The sequence below is a fragment of the Pan paniscus genome, chromosome 8 (assembly GCF_029289425.2).
Source record: "Pan paniscus chromosome 8, NHGRI_mPanPan1-v2.0_pri, whole genome shotgun sequence".
Taxonomy (NCBI): Eukaryota; Metazoa; Chordata; class Mammalia; order Primates; family Hominidae; genus Pan; species Pan paniscus.
In genome coordinates, this window is record NC_073257.2 from 45174675 (window position 1) to 45198827 (window position 24153).

The 24153-nt window shown below is 37.7% G+C and overlaps 1 protein-coding gene across 1 annotated transcript in view; it reads left to right on the plus strand.

The window, feature by feature from the left end:
* The window catches only part of CCDC7 (coiled-coil domain containing 7), a 424140-nt gene that overhangs the window by 78542 nt on the left and 321445 nt on the right, over positions 1–24153 (plus strand). Inside the window, exons 13-14 of the mRNA XM_055092614.2 lie at positions 13276–13361; positions 14222–14276. Of these exons, the coding sequence (XP_054948589.1) occupies positions 13276–13361; positions 14222–14276 (141 nt within the window). The remainder of the gene's footprint in view (positions 1–13275; positions 13362–14221; positions 14277–24153) is intronic.

A 24153-nucleotide genomic window follows, 5' to 3' on the forward strand; every position in this document is an offset into this window, starting at 1 on the left:
TTGAATAGAGTGTCCTTTCCACACTTTATGTTTTTCTTTGCTTTGTCAAAGATCAGTTGACTATAAGTATTTGGCTTTATTTCTGGGTTCTCCATTTTGTATTGGTGGTCTATATGCCTGTTTTTATACCAGTACCACGCTATTTTGGTGACTATAGCCTTATAGTATAGTTTGAAGTCAGGCGATGTGATGCCTCCAGATTTCTTCTTTTTGCTTAGTCTTGCTTTGGCTATGTGGGCTCTTTTTTCATTCCACATGAATTTTAGGATTGTTTTTTCTAGTTCTGTGAAGAATGATGTTAGTATTTTTATGGGAATTGCATTGAGTTTGTAGATTGCGTTTGGCAGTATGGTCATACATACCTCAAAATAATAAAGGTCATTTATAACAAACCCACAGCTAACACTATACTGAATGGGGAAAAACTGAAGGCCTTTTGTCCAAGGAATGGAACAAGACAAGGATGCCTACTTTCACCACTTTTATTAAACACAACACTGTTTATGTTTTAAATGGGATGGTTTTCTTGATTTCTTTTTCAGTTAAGTGAAATGGTATATAATTGGTACTGATTTTTGTATATTGATTTTGTATCCTGCAGCTTTATTGAATTTGTTCATCAGTTCTAACAGTTTTCTTGGGGGTTGACTCTAGGTTTTTCTAGGTATAAGGTTATATTATCTGTGAACAAGGCTAATTAGACTTCTTCCTTTACAATTTGGATTCCCTTTATTTCTTTTTGTTACCTAATTTTTCTGGCCAGGACTTCCAGTGTTATGTTTAATAAAAGTGGTGAAAGTTGACATCCTTGTCTTGTTCCAGTCCTTGGAGGAAAGACCTTCAATTTTTCCCCATTCAGTATAATGTTAGCTGTGGGTTTGTTATAGATGATCTTTATAATTTTGAGTTATGTTCCATCTATACCTATTTTGATGAGGGTTTTTATCATAAAGGATGTTGAAGTTTATCAAATGCTTTTTCAGCAGCTATTGAAATAAACATGGTTTTTCTTCTTGATTCTGTTAATATGATATATCATGTTTATTGATTTGTAAACATTGAACCATCTTTATGTTCCTGGGATGATGGATCTTACTTGATCATGGTGATTGATTCTTTTTTTTTGAGACAGAGTCTCATTCTGTCACCCAGGCTAGAGTGCAATGGTGTGATTTTGGCTCACTGCAGCTTTGGCCTCCTGGGCTCAAGCAATCCTTCCCCCTCAGCTTCCCTAGTAGCTGGAACCACAGGTGTGTGCCACCATGCCTGGCTATTGTTCTTTATTTTTTACAGAGATGAGGTCTCACTATGTTGCCCAGGCTTGTCTTGAACTCCTGGATGGAAGTGATCCTCCTACCTCAGCCTCCCAAAATGTTGGGATTATATATGTGAGCCGCTGCACCTAGCCATAAATGGTTTTTAAACGTGTTGTTGAATTTGGTTTGTATTTTGTTGCAGATTTTTACATCTATGTTCATCAGTCGTATGGGTGTGTAGTTTTTGTTTTTTTGCTGTGTCTCTGTCTGGTTTTGATATCAAGGTAATGCTGGCCTTGTAGAATGCATTTGGAAGCACTCCCTTCTCTTCTACTTTTGAAGGATTTGTGTAGGATTGGTATTAGATCTTTAAATGTTCAGTAAAATCCAGCAGTGAAACCATCAGGTCCTGGGTTTAACTTTGTTGGGAGACTTTCTATTACACCTTGATCTTGTTACTTATTGGTTTGCTGATGTTTTCTATTTCTCCATGGTTCAATCTTGGTAGGTTGAATGTGTCCAGGAATTTATCTGTTTCTTCTAGGTATTCCAATTTGTTGACTATTGTTGTTCATAGTAGTCTCTAGTAATTCTTTGTATTCTGAGGTCTCAGTTGTTATTTCTGCTTTTTAGCTTCTGATTTTATTTGTCTGGGTTTTTCTCTTTTTTCTTAGTCTAAAGGCTTATCAATGTTGTTTATCTTTTCAAAACATCAACTTTTTCTTTGTTGATTTTCTGCACATTTCTTAGTCTCAATATCATGTATTTCTGCTTTAATCTTCATTATTTCTTTTCTTCTACTTATTTTGGGTTTGATTTCTTTTTCCTTTTGTAGTTCCTTGAGGTTCATCATTAGGTTATTTGAAGTCTCTCTACTTTTTTCCTTAACATCGGCATTTATTGCTATAAATTTTCTTCTTAATGCCTTTGCCATATTCCATAAACTTTGGTATGTTGTATTCCCATTTTCATTTGTTTGAAGAAATTTTTAAGTGTCATTCTTAATTTCTTTATTGACTCATTGGTTGTTTAGGAACATGGTAACATCTATGTGTTTGTGTATTTTTTGAGGTTTTCCTTTTGTTAATTGATTTATAGTTTTATTCTATTTAAGTTACAAATTATACTTGATATGATTTCTATGTTTTGCATTTGTTAAGATTTGTTTGGTAGCCTAAGATATGGTCTTTCCTGGAGAATGCTCCAATATTGATGAAAACAATGTGTATTCTGTGGCAGTTGGGCAACGTGTTCTGTAAATGCCAGATAGGCCTATTACATTTTGTGTGTTGTTTAAAGTCCCTTACTGTTATTGTATTACAGTTTATCTCTCCCTAGAGATCTATACTTTAGTTAATGTTTGCTTTATATATCTGGGAGTTCTGTTGTTGGATGCACAGATATTTATAGTTGCTACATGCTCTTGCTGAATTAACCTCTTTATTATTATATAGTGACTTTGTCTCTTTTTGCAATCTTAGATTTATAGTCTATTTTATCTAAGTATAGCTACTCCTGCTCTTTTTTGGCTTCCAGTTACATGGAATATATTTCTCTACTCCATTCACTTTCAGGCTGTGTGTGTCTTTAGGGTTTCTTGGGAGCAGCGTATCATTGAGTCTTGTTTCTTTACTCATTCAGCCACTCTATGGGTTTAATTGAAGAATTGAGACCATTTACATTCAGTGTTATTGTTTATAAGTAAGATCTTACTATGACCATTTTGATGCCTGTTTTCTGATTGTTTTGAGTCCTTCTTTTCTTTATTTCTTACTGTTTTCCTTTGTGGTTAAGTAATTTTTTATGATAATATGTTCTGATTTATTGCTTTTGACTTTTAGTGAATCTATTACATGTTTTTGTGATGTGGTTACCATTAGGCTTACAAAGAACATCGTATAGATATAACAAGTTGTTTTAAAGAGATGATAATTTATCTTTAATCCCAAATAAAAGAATAGAAACAAAGGAAACACATACACACACACACACACACATACACAATTCTACACTTTAACTTCTCCCCCACATTTTGACTAAGTTGTCTCAATTTACATATTTTATATTACCAATCTCTTAACAGGTTGCTGTAATATTTTTATTTTTAATAGACTTGTCTTTGGACTTCATAATAGATTTATGAGCAAATTGCACACCACAGTTGCAATATAGAGTATTTTGGGTTTCTTCATGTACTTAATTTTACCAAGGCGTTTTATACCTGGAAAAGTTTTTTTTTATTTTGCACATTGGTGTTTTGTTTTATTTTTTTTCAGATTGAAGAACTGCCTTTAGCTTTTTTTAAAAGATGGGTCTGGTAGTTGTGAATTCTCTCAGCTTTATTTTGTCTGGAGAAGACTTTATATCTCCTTCATATTTGAAGGATAATTTTGATGGATACAGTATTCTTGAATGGAAGTTGTCTTCTTTCAGCACTTTGAAAATCTCATTCTATTGCCTCCTGGCCTGTATTGTTTTCATTGAAAAGTCTGTTGCTAGGCAAATTGGAGCTTTTTAATATGTTTTCTCTTGCTTCTTTTAGGATTCTCTTTGTCCTTGACCTTTGAGAGCTTCATTATTGTATGTCTTATGTAGTCTTACTTGGGTTGAATCTGTTTGGTGTTCTCAGAATTTCTTTTACTTGGATATTGACATCTTTCAGAAGTTTTGGAAAGTTTTCTGTTATTATTTCTTTGGGTAAGTTTTCTATCCCTTTCTTTTCCTCAGCTCTCTCTTGAACACCAATAATTTTTAGATTTGGTTCTTTAAAATAATTTTCTGTATCTTGAAGGTAATTTTTATTCCTTTTCATTCTTTCTTCTTTTTTGTCCTTTGTGTATTTTCAAATAGCCAATCTTAGATTTCACTGAATTTTTTTCCTCTACTTGGTCCATTCTGCTGTTGAGAGCCTCTAATGAGTTCTTCAGTTCGGCAAATGTATTTCTCAGTTCCAAGATTTGTTTGAGTTTTAAAAAATTATTTTAATCTTGTTGTTAAATTTATCTGGTATATTTCTGAATTTCTTTTTTGTGCTACCTTGGAGATCACTGAGTTTCCTTAAAACTGTTGTTTTGAATTCTTGTTCCGAGAACTCATGAATTAACATCTTGTTATGGTCAGTCATGGTGTTTTTGCTTTGTCCTTTTGGGGAGGTTATGGTTTCTTGTTTGCTGTTGTTTCTTGTGGGTATATGCCTGTGCCTTTGCTTTGAAGAATTACTTATTTATTCCCATTTTCTCGTTCTGGAAAAAAATGGATATATTTGCTTAGCAAGTATTTATCACTGGTTTGCTGCTTTTTTAGGGGGGCTCTTGGTGGCTCCTTAAATCCTGGTTGACCTCAGCTCTAGTAAATGATGAGAGTGCTGCTTGTCTGGAATTGGGGAGGTCCCAAAAGGTTTATCCCAGCAGTGTAGGAAGGCTGGCCAGGGATTTGGGCCAAAGGATTTGGGAATGAATGTTCCTTCTACGTTGTGGTCCTGCTGAATAGCCACTCTGACTTGGCATCTCCTTTGGTCAAGTTACAGAGTTTCCAGGCCTGGGGATGGTAGTTTTACTTTTCTTCTTTGTCTTTGTCTGTTGTTGGTAATATTTCTCCCTTTAGGCAGTCATAATGCTTCCTGAGGGTTAAAGCAAGTACAAGTCTCCTGTCAAGGAACCCAGCATTGGTGGGAAAGCTGGTTGACCCCCTCAATCTCACTTTTTGCAGTGTAGAAACTTGGAGTTGGGGGAAGATTTTCTTCTGCATGCTTGTCGCAGGACAGAATGTGAGGAGGGGCATCCCGGATGTGGAAGTCCGATTTTCCTACCATCTGCCCAGAGTTTTTTCACTTCTCTGGGTGAAAAACTCCAGGCAGATGGTAGGAAAATATGTCCCATCCTTATATTTATGTTCTGGGTTGTTGCTGGTGAAAATCTCAGTGCTCTGTATTTAACTTATAAGGAGATTGCCACTATAATGAATTTGGTATCCATTGGGAGTTGTGGTTTAAAACAAGAAATAACCACCTAATGCCTTAATAGGTAATTATTATTAAGCTAATCTAATTTTTAAAAATATTTAAAGAAGTTTACCCTGAGCCAAATATGAGTGACCAAGGCAATTGGGTTACAGTTTGGTTTTATACATTTTAGGGAGACATAAGACATCAATCAATACATGTGAAGTATACATTGGTTTCGTCAGGAAAGGTGGGACAACTTGAAGGAAGGATGCGTGTGTAGGGTGCTTACAGGTAATAGATGGATTCAAGGTTTTATGACTGGCAGTTGATTGAAAGAGTCAAGTTATTATTATCCAAAGATCTGGAATCAATAGAAAGGAGTGTCTAGGTAAAGAGAAGGGGCTTGGAGACCAAGGTTCTTATTATACGAAATCTCGTAGGTGGCTGCCCTTAGAAACAATAGATAGCAAATGTTTCCTGTTTAGACCTTTAAGAGGTGCTGGACTCTCAGCTAATCTCTTCAAGGTTGGGAGGAAAGGGGAAAGATATTACGTTAGTTACGTTAATAGAAGTTATTTTCAGATGCAAATTTCCCTGGTAAAAGATGGCTTTGCAGGACTGTTTCAAAATATGGCAAAGAAACATATTTTGGGGTTAAATATTTGGATTTCCTTCTTTATCTGTCATGTGATGTGATGCCAGAGTCAGGTTGGATAGTAAGCAATGTTATATAGGGTTAAATAAAATGCATCTATTTAGATTTTATGGTTTATAGGGCATGTCCTCCCAGACCCCTTAAATAGGAATTTCAGCAAGAGAGAGAAAAGGTCAAAGTTTAGTCCTCGCTGGGATAGCCAGGTTGCTAGTTTACTCTAGAAGTAACCCCTCCCTCACTTTGTTTCTTGCTGCACATATATCTAACTACCCGTTTGCTTGAGAATTCCAAAGGCTAATCTTGAAACAATCCAGGCAGGAAGCAGAGAGGGTGGTTGCAATTTTCTCCCTTCCAGGAAGAAATTGGAGCAGTTAGTCTATAATCAGACCCCTGCAGAAATTACACCAGCCAGGCCTGTGGATGGTCTGTTACCCCAGCTAGCCATCAGAAAACAACAAGCAGACCTACACCCCATGCCTCTCCTGTGCATCATTTCCATGCCACCTTTCCCCTTAAACATCCTCTAGGCAGCTTGAGATTTTGAGATGGCTTTTTGAGACTTGAGTCTTGCTGTCTCACAAGCTGCTAGCACTTGAATATACCTGTTTCCTCCCAGCAAACCTCACACTTCGGTTAACTTTTATTTTAGGTTTAGGGGTACATGAGCAGGTTTGTTATATAGGTAAACTGCATGTCATGGGTGTTTGGTGTACAGATAATTTTATCACCTGGGTAATAAGCATAGTACCAGATAGGTATTTTTTCTAATCCCCTTCCTCCTACCACTCTCCACTCTCAAGTAGGCCCCAATGTCTGTTGTTCCTCTCCTAGAATCCATGTGGTCTTGTTGTTCAGCTCCCCCTTAAAAGTAAGATCATGGGGTATTTGGCACTAGCCATTTGGATAATGGCTTCCAGCTCCATCCATGTTGCTGCAGAGGATATTATCTCATTATTTTTTATAGCTACATAGTATTCCATGGAGTATACATATCTCATTTTCTTTATCCAGCCCACAGTTGATGGGCATTTAGGTTGACTCCCTGTATTTGCTATTGTGAATAGTGCTGCAATAAACATATATGTGCATGTGTCTTCATGGTAGAATGATTTATATATTCCTTTGGGTATATACCCAACAATGAGATTGCTGGGTCAAATGGTGATTCTTTTTTAAGTTCTTTGAGGAATCACTACACTGCTTTCCACAATGGCTGAACTAATTTACACTCCCACCAGCCGTGCATAAGTCTTCCCTTTTCTCCTCAACCTCACTGGCATCTATTACTTTTTGACTTTTTAATAATTGCCATTCTGACTGGTATGAGATGGTATTTTATTATGGTTTTGGTTTGCACTTCTCTAATGATTACTGATGTTGTGCATTTTTTGTATGTTTGTTGGCTACATGCATGTCTTCTTTTGAAAAGTGTCCATTCATGTCCTTTGTCCCCTTTTTAATGGAGTCATTTTTTCCTTGTAAATTTGTTTAAGTTCCTTATAGATTCTGGATATAACACCTTTGTCAGATGCATAGTTTACAAATATTTTCTCCCAATCTCTAGGTTGCCTGTTTACTCTGTTGATAGTTTCTTTTGTTATGCAGAAGCTCTTTAGTTTAGATCTCATTTGTTAATTTTTGTTTTTGTCGAAATGGCTTTTGGCATCTTTATCATGAAATCTTTGCCAAGTCCTATGTCCAGAATGGTATTTCCTAGGTTATCTTCCAGAGTTTTTATAGTTTTGGGTTTTCATTTAAGTCTTTAATTGATTTTGCATTGATTTTTGAATGTGGTGTAAGGTAGGGGTACAGTTTCATTCTTCTGCATATGGCTGGCCAGTTATTCCAGCCTCGTTTTTTGAATGGGGAGTCCTTTCTTCATTGCTTGTTTTTGTCAGGTTTATTGAAGATCAGATAGTTTTAGGTGTGCAGCCTTATTTCTGGCTTCTCTATTCTGTTCCATTGGCCTAGGTGTCTGTTTTTGCACCAGTACCATGCTGTTTTGGTTACTGTAGCCCTTTAGTATAGTTTTAAGTTGGGTATGTGATGCCTCTAGCTTTATTCTTTTTGCTTAGGATTGCCTTGACTATTCCGACTCTTTTTTGGTTCCTTACACATTTTAGAATAGTTTTTTCTATTTCTGTGAAGAATGACATTGGTAGTTTGATAGGAATAGCATTGACTCTTTAAATCACTTTGGGCAGTAGGACCATTTTAACAATATTGAGTCTCCCTATCCATGAGCATGGAATGTTTTCCCATTTGTTTGTGTCATCTGATTTTTTTGAGCAGTGTTTTAAAGTTCTCATTGTGGAGATCTTTCACCTCCCTAGTTAGCTATATTCCTAGATATTTTATTCTTTTTGTGGCAGTTGAGAATGGGATTGTATTCCTGATTTGGCTCTTGGCTTGGATGTTGTTGTATAGGAGTGCTACTAATTTTGTATATTGACTTCGTACCCTGAAACTTTGCTGACGTTGTTCATCAGCTGAAGGAGATTTTGGGCCAAGGCTATGGAGTTTTCTAGATATAGAATCATGCCGTCAAACAGGGGTAGTTTCACTTCCTCTCTTCCTATCTGGATGCCCTTTATTGCTTTCCCTTGCCCGATTGCTCTTGCCAGGACTTCTAATATTGTGTTGGATAGAAATGGTGAGAGAGGGCATCTTTGTCTTGTGCTGGTTTTCAAGGGAAATGCTTTCAGCTTTTGCCTATTCAATATGATGTTGGCTGTGGTTTTGTCATAGATAACTTTTATTATTTTGATGTATGTTCCTTCAATGCCTAGTTTATTGAAGGTTTTTAACATGAAGAGAGTTGAATTTTATTGAAAGTCTTTTCTGCCTCTATTGAGATAATACTATGGTTTTGGTTTTTAGTTTTATTTATTTGGTGAATCAGATTTATTGATTTGCCTATGTTGAATCAACTTTGCATCCCAGGGATAGAGCCTATTTGATCATGGTGGATTAGGTTTTTGATGTGCTTCTGGAAGCAGTTTGCTAGTATTTTGTTGAGGAGATTTTTGCATCTATGTTCATCAAGATATTGGCCTGAAGTTTTCTTTATTTGTTGTGTCTGCCAAGTTTTGGTATCAGGATGATGCTGGCCTCATAGAATGAGTTAGGGAGGAGTCCCTCCTCCTCAGTTTTTTTGAATAATTTTAGTAGGAATTTAGTAGCAATCATTTAGTAGGAATGGCACCAGCGCTTCTTTATATATCTGGTAGAATTTGGCTGTGAATCTCTCTGGTCCTGGGCTTTTTTTGGTAAGCTTTTTGTTACTAATTCAATTTTGGAAATCGTTATTGGTCTGCTCAGGGATTCAGTTTCTTCCTGCATCATTTTTGGGTGGTTGTATGTGTCCAGGAATTTATCCATTTCTAGTTTGATGTACTCATTTCTAGTATAGATTTTCTGGTTTGTGTGCATAGAGGCGATCATAGTAGTTTCTGATGGTGATTTGTATTTCTGTGGTGTCAGTGGTAACATCTGCTTTGTCATCTCTAATTGTGTTTATCAGGATCTTCTCTCTGTTTTTCTTTATTTGTGTAGCTAGTGGTCTATCTTATTATTTTTTTTTATAAAACCAATTTCTGGATTTGTTGATCTTTTGTATGTTTTTTTGTATCTCAATTTCTTCAGTTCAATTCTGATTTTGGTACTTCTTGCCTTTTGCTTGCTTTGAGGTTGGTTTACTCTTCTTCTTCTAGTTGTGATGTTAGATTGTTAATTTTAGATCTTTCTAACTTTTTCATGTTGGGCATTTAGTGTTATAAACTTCCCCCTTAACACTGCCTCAGTTGTGTACTAGATTTTCTGGTATGTTGTATCTTTGTTCTCATTAGTTTCAAAGAACTTCCTAACTTCTGCCTTAATTTCATTGTTTACCCAAATGTCATTCAGGAGGAGGTTGTTTAATTTCTGTGTAATTGTATGGTTTTGAGTGATTTTCTTAGTCTTGGTTTCTATTTTTATTTTGCTGTAGTCTGAGAGTGTGGTTGGTATGATTTTGATTTTTTTTAAATTTGCTAAGGATTATTTTATGGCCAGTTAGATTTTTTGGAGTATGTGCTATGTCATGATGAGAAGAATGTATATTCTGTTGTTTTTGGGTGGAGACTTGTGTAGTGTCTATTCGTCCACTGGTCAAGTGTTGAGTTTAGGTGCTGAATATCTTTGTTTATTTTCTGCCTCAATGGTCTAATACTGTCAGTGGGGACTTCTGTTTAATAGCAGTCTCCCACTATTATTGTGTGTGGGTCTAAGTCTCTTTGTAGGTCCCTAAGAACTTGCTTACCCTGGGTATCAATCTGGGCGGTCCTATGTTGGGTGTGTATATGTTTAGAATAGTTAAATCTTCTTGCAGAATTGAATCCTTTACCAATATGTACTGCCCATCTTTACCTTTTTTGATCTTTATTTGCTTAAAGTCCCATTTTGCCTGAAATTAGGTTGCAACTCCTGCTTTTTCCTGTTTTCCATGTGCATGGTAAATTTTTCTCTGTCTTTTAATTTTGAGCCTATGGATGTCATTGCCTGTGAGATGGATCTCTTGAAGATAGCATACCCATTGGGTCTTGCTTCTTTTTCCGGCTTGCCACTCTGTACCTTTTAATTTGGGCATTTAGCCCATTTGCATTCTCTGTTAATATTGATATGTATGGGTTTGATCTCGCTATCATGTTGTTAGCATTTGATTGCCTGAAAAGGACCTTATTTCTCTTCCACTTATGACATTCAGTTTGGCTGGATATGAAATTCTTGGCTGGAAATTTTTTTCTTTAGGAATGCTGAATATAGGCCACCCCCAACCCAATCTCTTCTGGCTTGTAGGGTTTCTGCTGAAAGGCCCACTTTTAGCCTGATGGGTGGGGTTCTTTTTGTAGGTGACCTGCACATTCTGTCTAGTTGCCTTTATCATTTTTTCTTTCATGTTGACCTTTGAAAATCTGACGATTATGTGTCTTGGGGATTATCTTCTTATGTAATACCTTTCAGGGGCTCTGTGTATTTCCTGGATTTGAATGTTGTCCTCTCTAGCGAGGTTGGGTAAGTGTTCATCAATGATATAGCAAAATATGTTTTCCAGATTGCTTGCTTTTTCCCCGCCTCTTTCAGGAACCAATCAGTCATAGATTTGACCTCTACCTAACCCCACATTTCTGAGTTTTTTTTTTTCATTCTTTTTTCTTTGTTTTTGTCTGATTGATTTATTTTAGAGAGCCACAGGGGTGGATAGAGTTGCTCGCCCTGCCTTCTGGGTGTTTCCAGGGCAGCAGGAGGCAAATTCGGGCAGAAGTAGGACCACTGAGCTAGAAGCTCTAGCAGGCATGGCTCACCTGGCTACCAGCAGTGGGGGTGGGCGAGGATGCCTGCTCTATAGTCTAGATGCTTCCTGGAACAACATGAAGGTGCACCCTCTCACTGAGTTTACACAGAAGCATGGCCACTGGGCTGGAAGCTCTAGGAGGTGTTGCCCATATGGGTATCAATGGGAGGGGTGGGTGGGGTCACCTGCTCAGCTCTCTGGGTATTTCCTAGGAAAACAGGAGGCTACACCCTCCAGCTGAGTTCACACGAGAGCAGGACTGCTGGGCTGGAAGCTCTAGCAAGCCTTACCCGCCTGGCTACCAATGGTGAGGGTGGGTGGAATGGCCAGCTGAGTTTGGCCCAAAGTGGGCCTGCTAGTCCAGAAGCTGGCCTTGAGCCTCATCTGGCAAGAATACATGGATAAATCATACAGCTCCCAGGCACTGCAACTGTGGTCTTTACTGGGGCAGTGACATTGGTGCTGGTCTGCCCTTGGGCCCAAGGCTTGTAGAGGTCACCGTGGACGCAAGAGTTGCCCCCACAAAATGTCCCAGTGGCTCCTACCTCAGTCTAGAAATGTGGTGGAGTTGGTGGGGGCCCAGGGGGATTCTCCCACTCCCAGTCTTGCACAGGTCCCTGTGGAGAGCTGAATCCCCCTAGGGGCTCTCACCCTTTCACATGTTGGAAAATGGTTCACTTACTCAACATTTCCCATATTGAAAGGTTCTCCTGGCTCTGCACTGAGCCCAGACATGCTGGTGCCTCACCTCACTCCTCTCTACTCTCTGTGTTACCCTGCTGCCTTGATGGATAGTAACGTGGTTTCTCAGATGATCGGCCTACAGGGTCAATGTTCACTAGCCCCTTTTGTTTCTGCTCTGTGAGAATGGTGCATATGAGATGCTTCTAGTCAGCTATCTTGTCCAAACGTCCTAAAATTTTTAATAATCTAATTGTTAATTTTTCCCTTACTTTCTTTTATAAAATGTTCTTCTACTACACAGCAGCTCAAGAATACTTTAAAACCTGATTAGTTCTGCTATAATATTTGTTTTGAAATGCAAACTTGTTCCAACATAATTGAACGATTTGAGCATAGTTTGAATTTCACATATGCTTAAGCAATTTCATCTGCAAAAACAAAGAGTGAAAGCAGAAAGGCCGGGTGCAGTGTCTCGTGCCTGTAATCCCAGCACTTTGGGAGGCCGAGGCGGGCGGATCACTTGAGGTCAGGAGTTCAAGACCAGCCTGATCAATATGGTGAAATCCTGTCTCTACTAAAAATACAAAAATTAGCCGGGCGTGGTGGCGTGCCCCTGTAGTCCCAGCTACTGAGGAGGCTGAGACAGGAGAATTGCTTGAACCCAGGAGGCGGAGCTTGCAGTGAGCCAAGATCATGCCACTACATTCCAGCCTGGACAACAGAGTGAGACTCCCATCTCAAAAAAAAAAAAAAAAAAAAGCAGAAAGCAACTTTCTCCATCTACCTTGGTTCACCTGTATATAGTGTGCCACACCAGCCCACATCTGGTGGTATGACATTTTAATTTCAGACAATTTCCTTCCACTGTGCAATAACTCACAAGTTGCAACCTATTCAATGCTCACTTTCACAAACAAGTTTCAGGTCTTTCTCAAAATAAAAGTCTATATTTCTCATGGTATTTATGTATTCTTAATGACTGTGTACTATAGTACTGTTTTTCTTAGGTTTTTATTTTTAAAAATATATCACCAACATGGTTTTTGCAAGATGTGCACCTAACCCATTTCCCCCATACATCCTACAGGTTTTATTGCATATTTTTGCATAGTGAGGTGATTTTCAGGAAGGCGTATACCACATTATAACATAAGTGATTGATATTGTCAGAAAAATTTAAATGTTTTAATATGTATTAGCTTATATACAACTTATACCACGTAAAGCACTATTACAAACAGACCAGATGTGTCATTTTATTTTGCTTCTATGCAGATAATTTTTCCTGAAATGTTGTATAGTGACTCTCAGAGGAAAATGTACATTAATAATGTATATTATCATATCTTTCTATAACTTATTGTGTTTTTAACCCTTTATTTCTGGCTTATATAAAATTATACAGAAAACTAAGCCTACAAATAATCGAACAAAGAAAGCTGTGAAAACAGTGAAGAAAAAAGACAAAGGAAAATCTGAGGATTCAGAAAAGTAAGACATAAAGATACATGTTAATCTTTTTTTCCTTGTTAATTTACATTTCTTTTTATACAAACAATTTAAAGTCAAATAAACATAACTTATGAATAATCTTTTAAAAACATAAAATTGGCAAATACATGTTTTTATAAGCATAACAGTATATGATTATGGGATAAAGCTAAAAAGGGAAGAACAAAGAACCAAAAATGGACTGGAAGAGGAGATTGAACCACAATACATTCAGAAATAGGTGAACAGAATTAAATCTTTAATTTTAGGAAAAAAGCATTTACATTGTTTCTTTGATGGTCTAGCTCATGCTTTGTAATTTGTTAACTCCACAGTCTTGGCTGTTCTTTTCTACTGTACTTATTAATTGTATTATTCTTATAAAAAGTTATTTATTTTTTGTGTATATGTATTATTATAAAGTAACATTATTAAGTAAATATTTTCTTTAGTATTATAATTATTGCATTTGAATTTGCCTGGTTAAACCCTAATATTAAAATAATTTTAAAAGGAAACTATGAAGTCAAACTTTATAGAATTCCAAAAATCCTGAAAAGAAATTCATGGGACAAATGGCTTTGACCTTTAACAAAAAATGACCCGAGAAGAAAAAATGACCAATATGCTTTGAATATCTGTCTTTTCACATTTTAATCATACCAGTGAGAAGTTAGTTTGAGAAATGTTATTCAGTTGTTTGTAATTTAGCCTGTATGAATTTTATGTCTCTTAGAAATATGAATTTTTTAAAAAAAACTTCATTATTTTAAAATCATTTAAAAAGTCCTCCTCAAGCAAGCAAAGCAGTGATGCATTTAAAAATATCATGATGCATTTTAAAACATTTTATGTTACAGGAAGATGTCTCCAGAAAAAGAGTTTAAAATAAGAGAAGATTTGGATCAAGTACAGGTAACACACCCACTCTCTCTATGCATCAATATTTGATTAATACTTGCTCTGATAGTCATATATGGAGAAACATTATTACGTATGTGATTATAGGGTATATATGTCTGTGTGTGTGTATGTGTCTCTGTGTGTGTGTGTACTAAAATTCTTTCTGAGATAATGTCTTTCTTGTTGATGGACTCTTCTCATCAAGGTTCAGAGAATGAAATGTCAAACCCAGGCATATTTATGTCAATATTATGAAAATTACCATGGTTTAAACAACTACAGGAAATACCATGGAGGAAAGAGCATCATATCAGGAGTCAGAACAGCAACTTACTGATTATATGACTTTGGATAATTCCCTTTAACCTATTTGAATTTCAGATTTTTCAAAATTTTCATAACCCAAATGTGTAAAACAATAGCTACTCTATTTGTCTTAAAAAGGTGTAAATGTTTTAAGATGCAACGAAAAACTTCTTCAGAAATTGTAAACTCTGTATCTGACTCTGGTTTGTGTGATCTAATTAGAGGAATACAGGTAACCTGTTATTACATTTTGGCTTTTGAATATTCTTTTTTCTTTTGCTACATGTTAATTTATTTTTTTTTGGATTTACGTTTTATTCAAAGGATAAATACAAAATTAAGAAAGATTTCAAATTCAAAGCAAATATGCTTAATATTTCAAAACAATTCTACATACAAAGTACAATAGGAAAGAAACCAAAAGCCCCCATAAATAAAACACATTCAAGTCTAGCAGAAAGAAACTTGGAATTTAATGCAACGTTATTTCTCTTGTCTAGAAGCTAAAGACTTAATTGTCTCAGATATCTTCCATCTCCTTATGGGCATTACTTGAAGATAACAATGGAGCAAGCTTTTTAATGAACTTGCCATGGTAAAAAACCAATGACAGATGCCACACTGGAAAGAGGACAACAATGTAACCTAAAAGGGAGCTACTGGCAGAAATAAAAGCTAGTGATACTGATACCATCTAGACCTTTGCAGACGTTTAGAGTACTGTGCAATCTTAAATTATTGTTTATCAACATTTTGGTCTCACAAATTAAGAATGTACTAGTTAAGAACCAAGGAGTTATACCCAGTTCACAGTACAGTTTCCTTCACTTGCCCTTTAGATATAATGAATCTGGAATTCTCAATGAGTGTTACATGGTTTGGGAATTCTGGCAATTTTCCTTCCATGACCTCCCTATACTTATCTCCATTTCAAAATATGCAAAGCTGAGTGACAGAGGCAAAAATTAATTCCTAAAGATCCAAAGGGTACACAATACCTGTCAAATTTCATATGTCTGGGCAGGATGCGGTGGCTTACGCCTGTAATACCAGCACTTTGGGAGGCTGAGGCGGACAGATCACTTGAGGTCAGGAGTTCGAGACTAGCCTGGCCAACACGGCAAAACCCTGTCTCTACCAAAAATACAAAAATTAGCTGGGCATGGTGGCACGTGCCTGCAGTCCCAGCCACTCCAGAGACTGAGGCAGAAGACTCGCGTGAACCCAGGAGGCGGAGGCTGCGGTGAGCCGAGACCACACCACTGCACGCCAGCCTGGGCAACAGAGCAAAACTCCGTCTCAAAAAAAAAAAAAAAATGTAGCCTCTGGAAAAAATGACGCATGTTGGTGGGGCAGCCTTAGGCTCTGGCGCAGAAGAAGAGAGAGGGAGAGGTGGAGGAGGGAGAGAGGGGAGACCAAAGACTGGGCTGAATTCTACAAGCAGGCAAAACAGCACATCTATCCATTCAAATCACCCTGGCATAACTGTCTCCTGAAAAACATAGCAAATGCTATAACCACTGGGGATAGACTCTAGCATGCTGTTTATGAAAGGATTCTGTAAGGGAATCTTTGCTCTACAATTAATAGAGTACCAGATATTACAGAAACTTTAGATTGTCTTGCTACTCACTGACTTTAAATATTATCCTTCTTTTGCAACTTATCAAGTCACTTAAAAATTTTAATCATTGCATGCCCTGTAAACTTCCTATAAACAACATGTGATTGCAAAATGTTTAAAAAGATGTGAGAAAATATCTGTGGAGTGTGGTATCAGAAAAGGCAGAGCCTTTGTTTTATCTAACGATTATTTCCCAAACTGGGAAATTGGAGTAGAGATAGCTGCATGTTAATTTCTTAACAACCATCTAGCATTATATCACCCATTTCAGTGAATGGCTCGAGTTAAGTGTACAAGTATGTGCAAGTGTACAAGTATGTATACACCTGAATGACCCAAGAACTAGATAACATACATTTTATAAAAAACGAGAGTACCACATGAAATAGTGAATATAAAATGTACTATTTTGTAGCATTAGTTTTCTATTGCTGCATAGCAAGTTACCACAAATTTAGCAGCTTAAACAATTTATATTATCTCATAGTTTCAGTGGGTTCGGCATCTGAGCATGGCTTAGCTGTGTCCTATGCTGTAATCAACTTATGCTCACCAGGCTATTATCAAAGTGTTGGCTGGGCTCCATTCCATTATATGTCTTGAGAATCCTCTTCCAAGCTCAAGTGGATGTGATAAACTTCAGTTCCTTGCAGTTTAGGGCTGAGGCACTTAGCTTCTAGGGGCAGTCTGCAGTTTCCTGCCACATGGTCTTTTCCATAGATTGTTTGTATCATAGCACCTTTCCTCCTCCTCCTCCTCTTCTTCCTCTTCCTCCTCCTCCTCTTCCTTCTTTCTTCTTCTACAGGTTCTCACTCTGTCACCCAGGTTGGAGTGCAGTGGCATGACCCTAGCTCACTAAAGCCTGAACTCCTGGGCTCAAGCCATCCTCCCGCCTCACCCTCCCAGGTATCTAGAACAAAAGGCATGCACCATCACACCCTGCTAAGTTTTATGTTTTTTAAGTTTTTTGTAACACCAAGCTCTTGCTATGTTGCCCAGGCTGGTCTTGGATTCCTGGCCTCAAATGATCCTCCTGCCTCAGCCTCTCAAATTTTTGGGATTATAGGCATAAGCCACCATGCCTGGCTAGCTCACAAGAGTCTCTCTTGTCTGCTAAGACAGAGTTCTAATATAATGTAACTTGATCATAGGAGTGACATCCTCTCACTCTTGCTATATAATGAACCTAATAAAGGGAGTGGCATCCCATCACTTTGCCATATTCTATTGGCCAGAAGCAAGCCACAGATCCCACCCACACTCAGAGGGGCTGGATTATTATATATAGCATGACCCTAAGGGTGAAGGTCATGGGATTATTTTAGATTTTTGCCTGCTGTCTTATTTTATTTAAAAAAATTTCTTTTTATTTCTGTGGGTACATAGTAGGTGTATATATTTATGGGATACATGAGATATTTTGATACAAGCATACAATGCATAATAATCACATCAGGGTAAATGAGTATCCATCTCCTCAAGCACTTTTCATTTCTTTGTGTTATAGATAATCCAATTATACTTTCTTAGTTGTTTTTGTTATTTATTTATTTTTAAATTTATTTTTCCATAAGTTATTGGCGTCCAGGTGGTATTTGGTTACATGAGTAAGTTCTTTGGCAGTGATTTGTGAGATTTTGGTGCACCCATCATCCAAGCAGTATACACTGCACCATATTTGTAGTCTTTTATCCCTCGCCCACCTCCCACTCTTGCCCTCAAGTCCCCAAAGTCTATTGTATCATTCTTATGTCTTTGCATCCTTACAGCTTACCTCCCACATATCATTGATGTTATAAATAAATATTTGGTGCCACCAAAGAAACAGCACTCGAACATAAATTTAATTTTCTCAGCAAGGTAATTTTACTTCTATAGAAGGATGTGACTTGCGGATGGAACAATGGCGGGAGCACACCTGAACAAGGGAGGGGAAGGGGTTCTTATTCCTGGTGCAGGTAGCCCCTACTGCTGTGTTATTCCCCTATTGGCTAGGGTTGGACCGCACAGTCTAAGCTAATTCCCATTGGCTATTTTAAAGAGAGCAGGAGTATGAACTGGAATGGCGGAGTCAGTAGTTTGGCAGGAAGGGCAGCTACAGAACAGGTAATTCAGGTCAGAGCAGGTGACCAGGGTGACTCAGGACGGAGCAGGTGACCGTGGGTGACTCAAGACATAGCAGGTGACCAGGGAAACATATGTGAACTACTGATTAGAACTGGTGGAAAAGGTTGTTTACTGAAACTAGGGGCGAGGAGAATGAAGAAGTTAAACTTTAAAATGGCGGACAAAGAACACGGGAGCTGAACATCCTGATACATTGGTTCTTTGGAGAGGATCTCAGAAATCATTGTACTTAACAATTTACAGGCTAAAACCTTTGAAGAGGAATTTATTATATCCTACAGTGAGAACATCCGATGTTTGGTTTTCCATTCCTGAGTTACATCACTTAGAATAATAGTCTCCAGTCTCATCCAGGTCACTGCAAATGCTATTAATTCATTCCTTTTTATGGCTGAGTAGTATTCCATCATATAAATATACCACAGTTTCTTTATCCACTTGTTGATTGATGGGCATTTGGGTTGGTTCCATGATTTTGCAATTGTGAATTGTGCTGCTATAAACGTGCGTGTGCAAGTATCTTTTTTGAATAATGACTTCATTTTCTCTGGGTAGATACCCAGTAGTGGGATTGCTGGATCAAATGGTAGTTCTACTGTTAGTTCTTTAAGGAATCTCTACACTGTTTTCCATAGTGGCTGTACTAGTTTGCGTTCCCACCAGCAGTGTAGAAGTGTTCTCTGATCACCGCATCCACACCAACATCTACTGTTTTTTGATTTTTTGATTATGGGCGTTCGTGCAGGAGCAAGGTGGTATGGCATTGTGGTTTTGATTTGCATTTCCCTGATCATTCATGATGTTGAGCATTTTTTCATATGTTTGTTAGCCATTTGTATATCTTCTTTTGAGAATTGTCTATTCATGTCCTTAGCCCACTTTTTGATGGGATACTTTGTTTTTTTCTTATTGATTTGTTTGAGTTCGTCATAGATATTAGGTGTTAGTCCTTTGTCAGATGTATGGATTGTGAAGATTTTCTTCCACTCTGTGGGTTGTCTGATTACTCTGCTGACTGTTCCTTTTGCCGTGCAAAAGCTTTTTAGTTTAAATAGGTCCCAGGTATTTATTTTCATTTTTATTGCATTTGCTTTTGGGTTCTTGGTCATGAAATCCTTGCCTAAGCCAATGTCTAGAAGGGGTTTTCCAATGTTATCTTCTAGAATTTTTATAGTTTTAGGTCTTAGGTTTAAGTCCTTAACCCACCTTAAGTTGATTTATGTATAAGGTGAGAGATGAGGATCCTGTTTCATTCTCCTACATGTGGTTAGCCAATTATCCCAGGACCGTTTGTTGAATAGGGTGTCCTTTCCCCACTTTATGTTTTTGTTTGCTTTGTCGAAGATCAGTTGGCTGTAAGTATTTGGGTTTATTTCTGGGTTCTCTTTTCTGTTCCATTGGTCAGTGTGCCTGTTTTTATACCAGTACCATGCTGTTTTGGTGACTATGGCCTTATAGTATAGTTTGAAATCAGGTAGTGTGATGCCTTCAGATTTCTTCTTTTTGCTTAGTCTTACTTTGGCTATGGGGGCTCTTTTTTGGTTCCATATGAATTTTAGGATTGTTTTTTCTAGTTCTGTGAAGAATGATGGTGGTATTTTAATGGGGATTGCATTGAATTTGTAGATTGCTTTTGGCAGTATGGTCATTTTCACAATATTGATTCCACCCATCCATGAGCATGGGATGTGTTTCCATATGTTTGTGTCATCTATGATTTATTTCAGCAATGTTTTGTAGTTTTCCTTGTAGATGTCTTTCAACTCCTTGTCTAGGTATATTCTTAAGTTTTTTTTTTTTCAGCTATTGTAAAAGGAGTTAAGTACTTGATTTGATTTTCTGCTTGGTTGCTGTTGGTGTATAGAAGAGTTACTGATTTGTGTACATTAATCTTGTATCCAGAAACTTTGCTGAATTCTTTTATCAGTTCTAGGAGCTTTCTGGAGGTGTCTTTAGGGTTCAAGGTAAATGATTGTCAGCAAACAGTGACGGTTTGACTACTTCTTTACTGATTTGGGTGTCTTTTATTTCTTTCTCTTGTCTGATAGCTCTTGCTAGGACTTTCAGTACTATGTTGAGGAGGAGTGGTGAGAATGGGCATCCTTGTTTTGTTCCAGTTCTCAGAGGGAATGCTTTCAACTTTTCTCCATTCAGTATTATGTTGGCATTGGGTTGTCATAGATGGCTTTTATTACATTATGGTATGTCCCTTGTATGCCGTTTTGCTGAGAGTTTTAAGGGATGCTGGATTTTGTTGAATGCTTTTTCTGCATCTACTGAGATGATTGTGTGATTTTTGTTTTTAATTCTTTTTATGTTGTGTATCACATTTATTGACTTGGGTATGTTAAACCATCCCTGCATCCCTGGTATGAAACCCAGTTGATCATGGTGGACTATCTTTTTGTTATATTGTTGGATTCAGCTAGCTAGTATTTTGTTAAGGATTTTAGCATCTATGTTCATCAGGGATATTGGTCTGTAGTTTTCTTTTTTAGTTATGTCATTACCTGGTTTTGGTATTGGGGTGATGCTGGCTTCATAGAATGAATTAGGGAGGATTCCTTCTTTCTCTATCTTAAGGAATAGTGTCAAAAGGATTGGTACCAATTCTTCTTTGAATGTCTGGTAGAATTCTGCTGTGAATCCATCTGGTCCTGGCCTTTTTTTTTGTTGGTAATTTTTAAATTACCATTTCAACCTTACTGCTTGTTATTGGTCTGTTCAGAGCATCTAATTCTTCCTGATTTAAGCTAGGAGGGTTGTATTTTTCCAGGAATTTATCCATCTCTTCTAGGTTTTCTAGTTTATGTGCATAAAAGTGTTCATAGTAGCCTTGAATTACTTTTTGTATTTCAGTGGTGTCAGTTGTAATATCTCCTGTTTTATTTCTTAGTGAGGTTTTTTGGATTTTCTCTCTTCTTTTCTCATTTAATATTGTTAATGGTCGATCAGTTTTATTTATCTTTCAAAGAACCAGCTTTTTGTTTCATTTATCTTTTGTATTGTTTTTGTTTCAATTTCATTTAGTTCTGCTCTGATATTGGTTGTTTCCTTTCTTCTGCTGGGTTTGGGTTTGGTTTGTTCTTGTTTCTCTAGTTCCTTGAGGTGTGACCTTAGAGTGTCAGTTTGCGCTTTTTCAGTGTTTTTGATGTACACTTTTAGGGCTATGAACTTTTCTCTTAGCACTGCCTTTGCTGTATCCCACAGGTTTTGGTAGGTTGCGTCATTATTGTCATTCAGTTCGAAGAATTTTTAAATTTCCATCTTGATTTTGTTTTTGACCCAATGCTCATTCAGGAGCAGGTTATTTAATTTCCATGTATTTGCATAGTTTTGAAGGTTCCTTTTGGAGTTGATATCCAATTTTATTCCACTGTGGTCTGAGAGAGTGCTTGATATACTGTCAATTTTCTTAAATTTATAGAGGCTCATTTTATGGCCTATCATATGGTCTATCCTGGAGAAAGTTCCATGCGCTGTTGAATAGAATGTGTATTCTGTGGTTGTTGGATGAAATGTTCTGTATACATCTGTTAAGTCCATTTGTTCTAAGGTATAGTTTAAATCCACTGTTTCTTTGTTGACTTTCTGTCTTGATGGCCTGTCTTGTACTGTCAGTGGAGTACTTAAGTCCTCCACTATTATTGTGTTGCTGTCTATCTCATTTCTTAGGTCTATTAGTAATTGTTTTATAAATTTGGGACCTCCAGTGTTAGGTGCATATATGTTTAGGATTGTGATATTTTCCTGTTGGACAAGGCCTTTTACCATTACAAAATGTGCTTCTTTGTCTCCTTTGGCTGCTGTTGCTTTAAAGTTTGTCTGACGTAAGAATAGCTACCCCTGCTTGCTTTTCGTGTCCATTTGCATAAAATGCCTTTTTCCACCCCTTTACTTTAAGTTTATGTGAGTCCTTATGTGTTAACGAGTCTCCTGAAGGCATCAGATAGTTGGTTAGTGAGTTCTTATCCATTCTGCAGTTCTGTGTCTTTAAGTGGAGCATTTAGTCCAATGTTAGTAATGAAATGTGAGGTACTGTTGCATTCATCGTGCTCTTTGTTGCCTGTGTACTTTGGGTTTTTGTTTATTTGTTTTTTGCTTTTGCTTTTTAACTTGTATTTATGTTTTATAGATCCTGTGTGAATTTATGCTTTAAAGAGGTTCTGTTTTGATGTGTTTCCAGGATTTGTTTCAAGATTCAGAGCTCATTTTAGCAGTTCTTGTAGTGGTGGCTTGGTAATGGCGAATTCTCTCACCATTTGTTTGTCTGAAAAAGACTGTATCTCTCCTTCATATATAATGCTTAGTTTCGCTAGATACAAAATTCTTGGCTGATGATTGTTTTGTTTAAGGAGGCTGAAGATTGGGCCCCAATCCCTTCTAGCTTGTAGAGTTTCTGCTGAGAAATCTGCTGTTAATCTGATAGGTTTTCCTTTATAGGTTACTTGGCGCTTCTGTCTCACAGCTCTTAAGATTCTTTCCTTCATCTTAACTTTGGATAACCTGATGACAATGTGCCTAGGTGAAGATCTTTTTGTGATGAATTTCCCAGGTGTTCCTTGTGCTTCTTGTATTTAGATGTCTAGACCTTTAGCAAGGCTGGGGAAGTTTTCCTTGATGTTTCCTCCAAATATTTTTTCTAAGATTTTAGAATTCTCTTCTTCCTCAGGAAAATCGTTTATTCTTAGGTTTGGTCATTTAACATAATCTCAGATTTCTTGGAGTCTTTGTTTATTTTTTTTATTCTTTTTTTTTGTCTTTGTCAAATTGGGTTAATTTGACGACTGTGTCTTTGCGCTCTGAATTTCTTTCTTCTACTTGTTCAGTTCTATTGCTGAGACTTTCCAGAGCATTTCATATTTCTAAAAGTGTGTCCAGAGTTTCCTGAATTGTTGATTGTTTTTTTCTTTAAGCTTTCTATTTTCTTATTTCTCCCTTCACTTGTTGTATCATTTTTTGGATTTCCTTGCATTGAGCTTCACCTTTCTCTGGTGCCTCCCTTAATAACTAACCTCCGGAATTCTTTTTCAAGTAAAGCCGGGATTTCTTCTTGGTTTGGGTCCATTGCTGATGAAGTATTATGATTTTTGCGGGGAATGTTAAAGAGCCTTGTTTTGTCATATTTCCAGGGTTGGTTTTCTGGTTCCTTCTCATTTGGATAGGCTCTGTCTTAGGGAAGGTCTAGGGCTGAAGGCTGTTGTTCAAATTCTTTTGTCCCATGGGGTGTTCCCTTGATGTAGTACTCTCCCCCTTTTCCTATGGATGTGGCTTCCTGTGAGCCAAACTGCAGTGATTGTTGTCTCTCTTCTGGGTCTAGCTACCCAGTGAGTCTACTTGGCTCTGGGCTGGTATTGGGGGTTGTCTGCACAGAGTCCTGTGATATGGTGGTTTAACGCTCTATTTTTGTGCTGGTTGGCCTCCTGCTGAGAGGTGGCACTTTCCAGAGAGCATCAGCTGTGGTAGTATGGAGAGGAAGGGGCGGTGGGTGTGGCCTTAGAACTCCCAAGATTATGTGTCCTTTGTCTTCCCCTACCAGGGTGGGTAGGGAAGGACCATAAGGTGGGGGCAGGGCTAGGTGTGGCTGAGGTCAGACTCCTTGGGTGAGTCTTGCTGTGGCTGCTGTGGGGAATGGGGTGAGATTCCCAGGTCACTGGAGTTGTGTACCTAGGAGGGTTATGGCTGCCTCTGCTGAGTCATGCAGGTTGTCAGAGTTGTCCGGCCAAGTGGGCAGTCACAGGGCTCACCCAGCTCCCACCCAAAATGAAGGGCCCGTGTTGCTCCCAACCTCCCCCGCAATAGCCCCAAGTCTGTTTCCAGACGGTGGGCGAG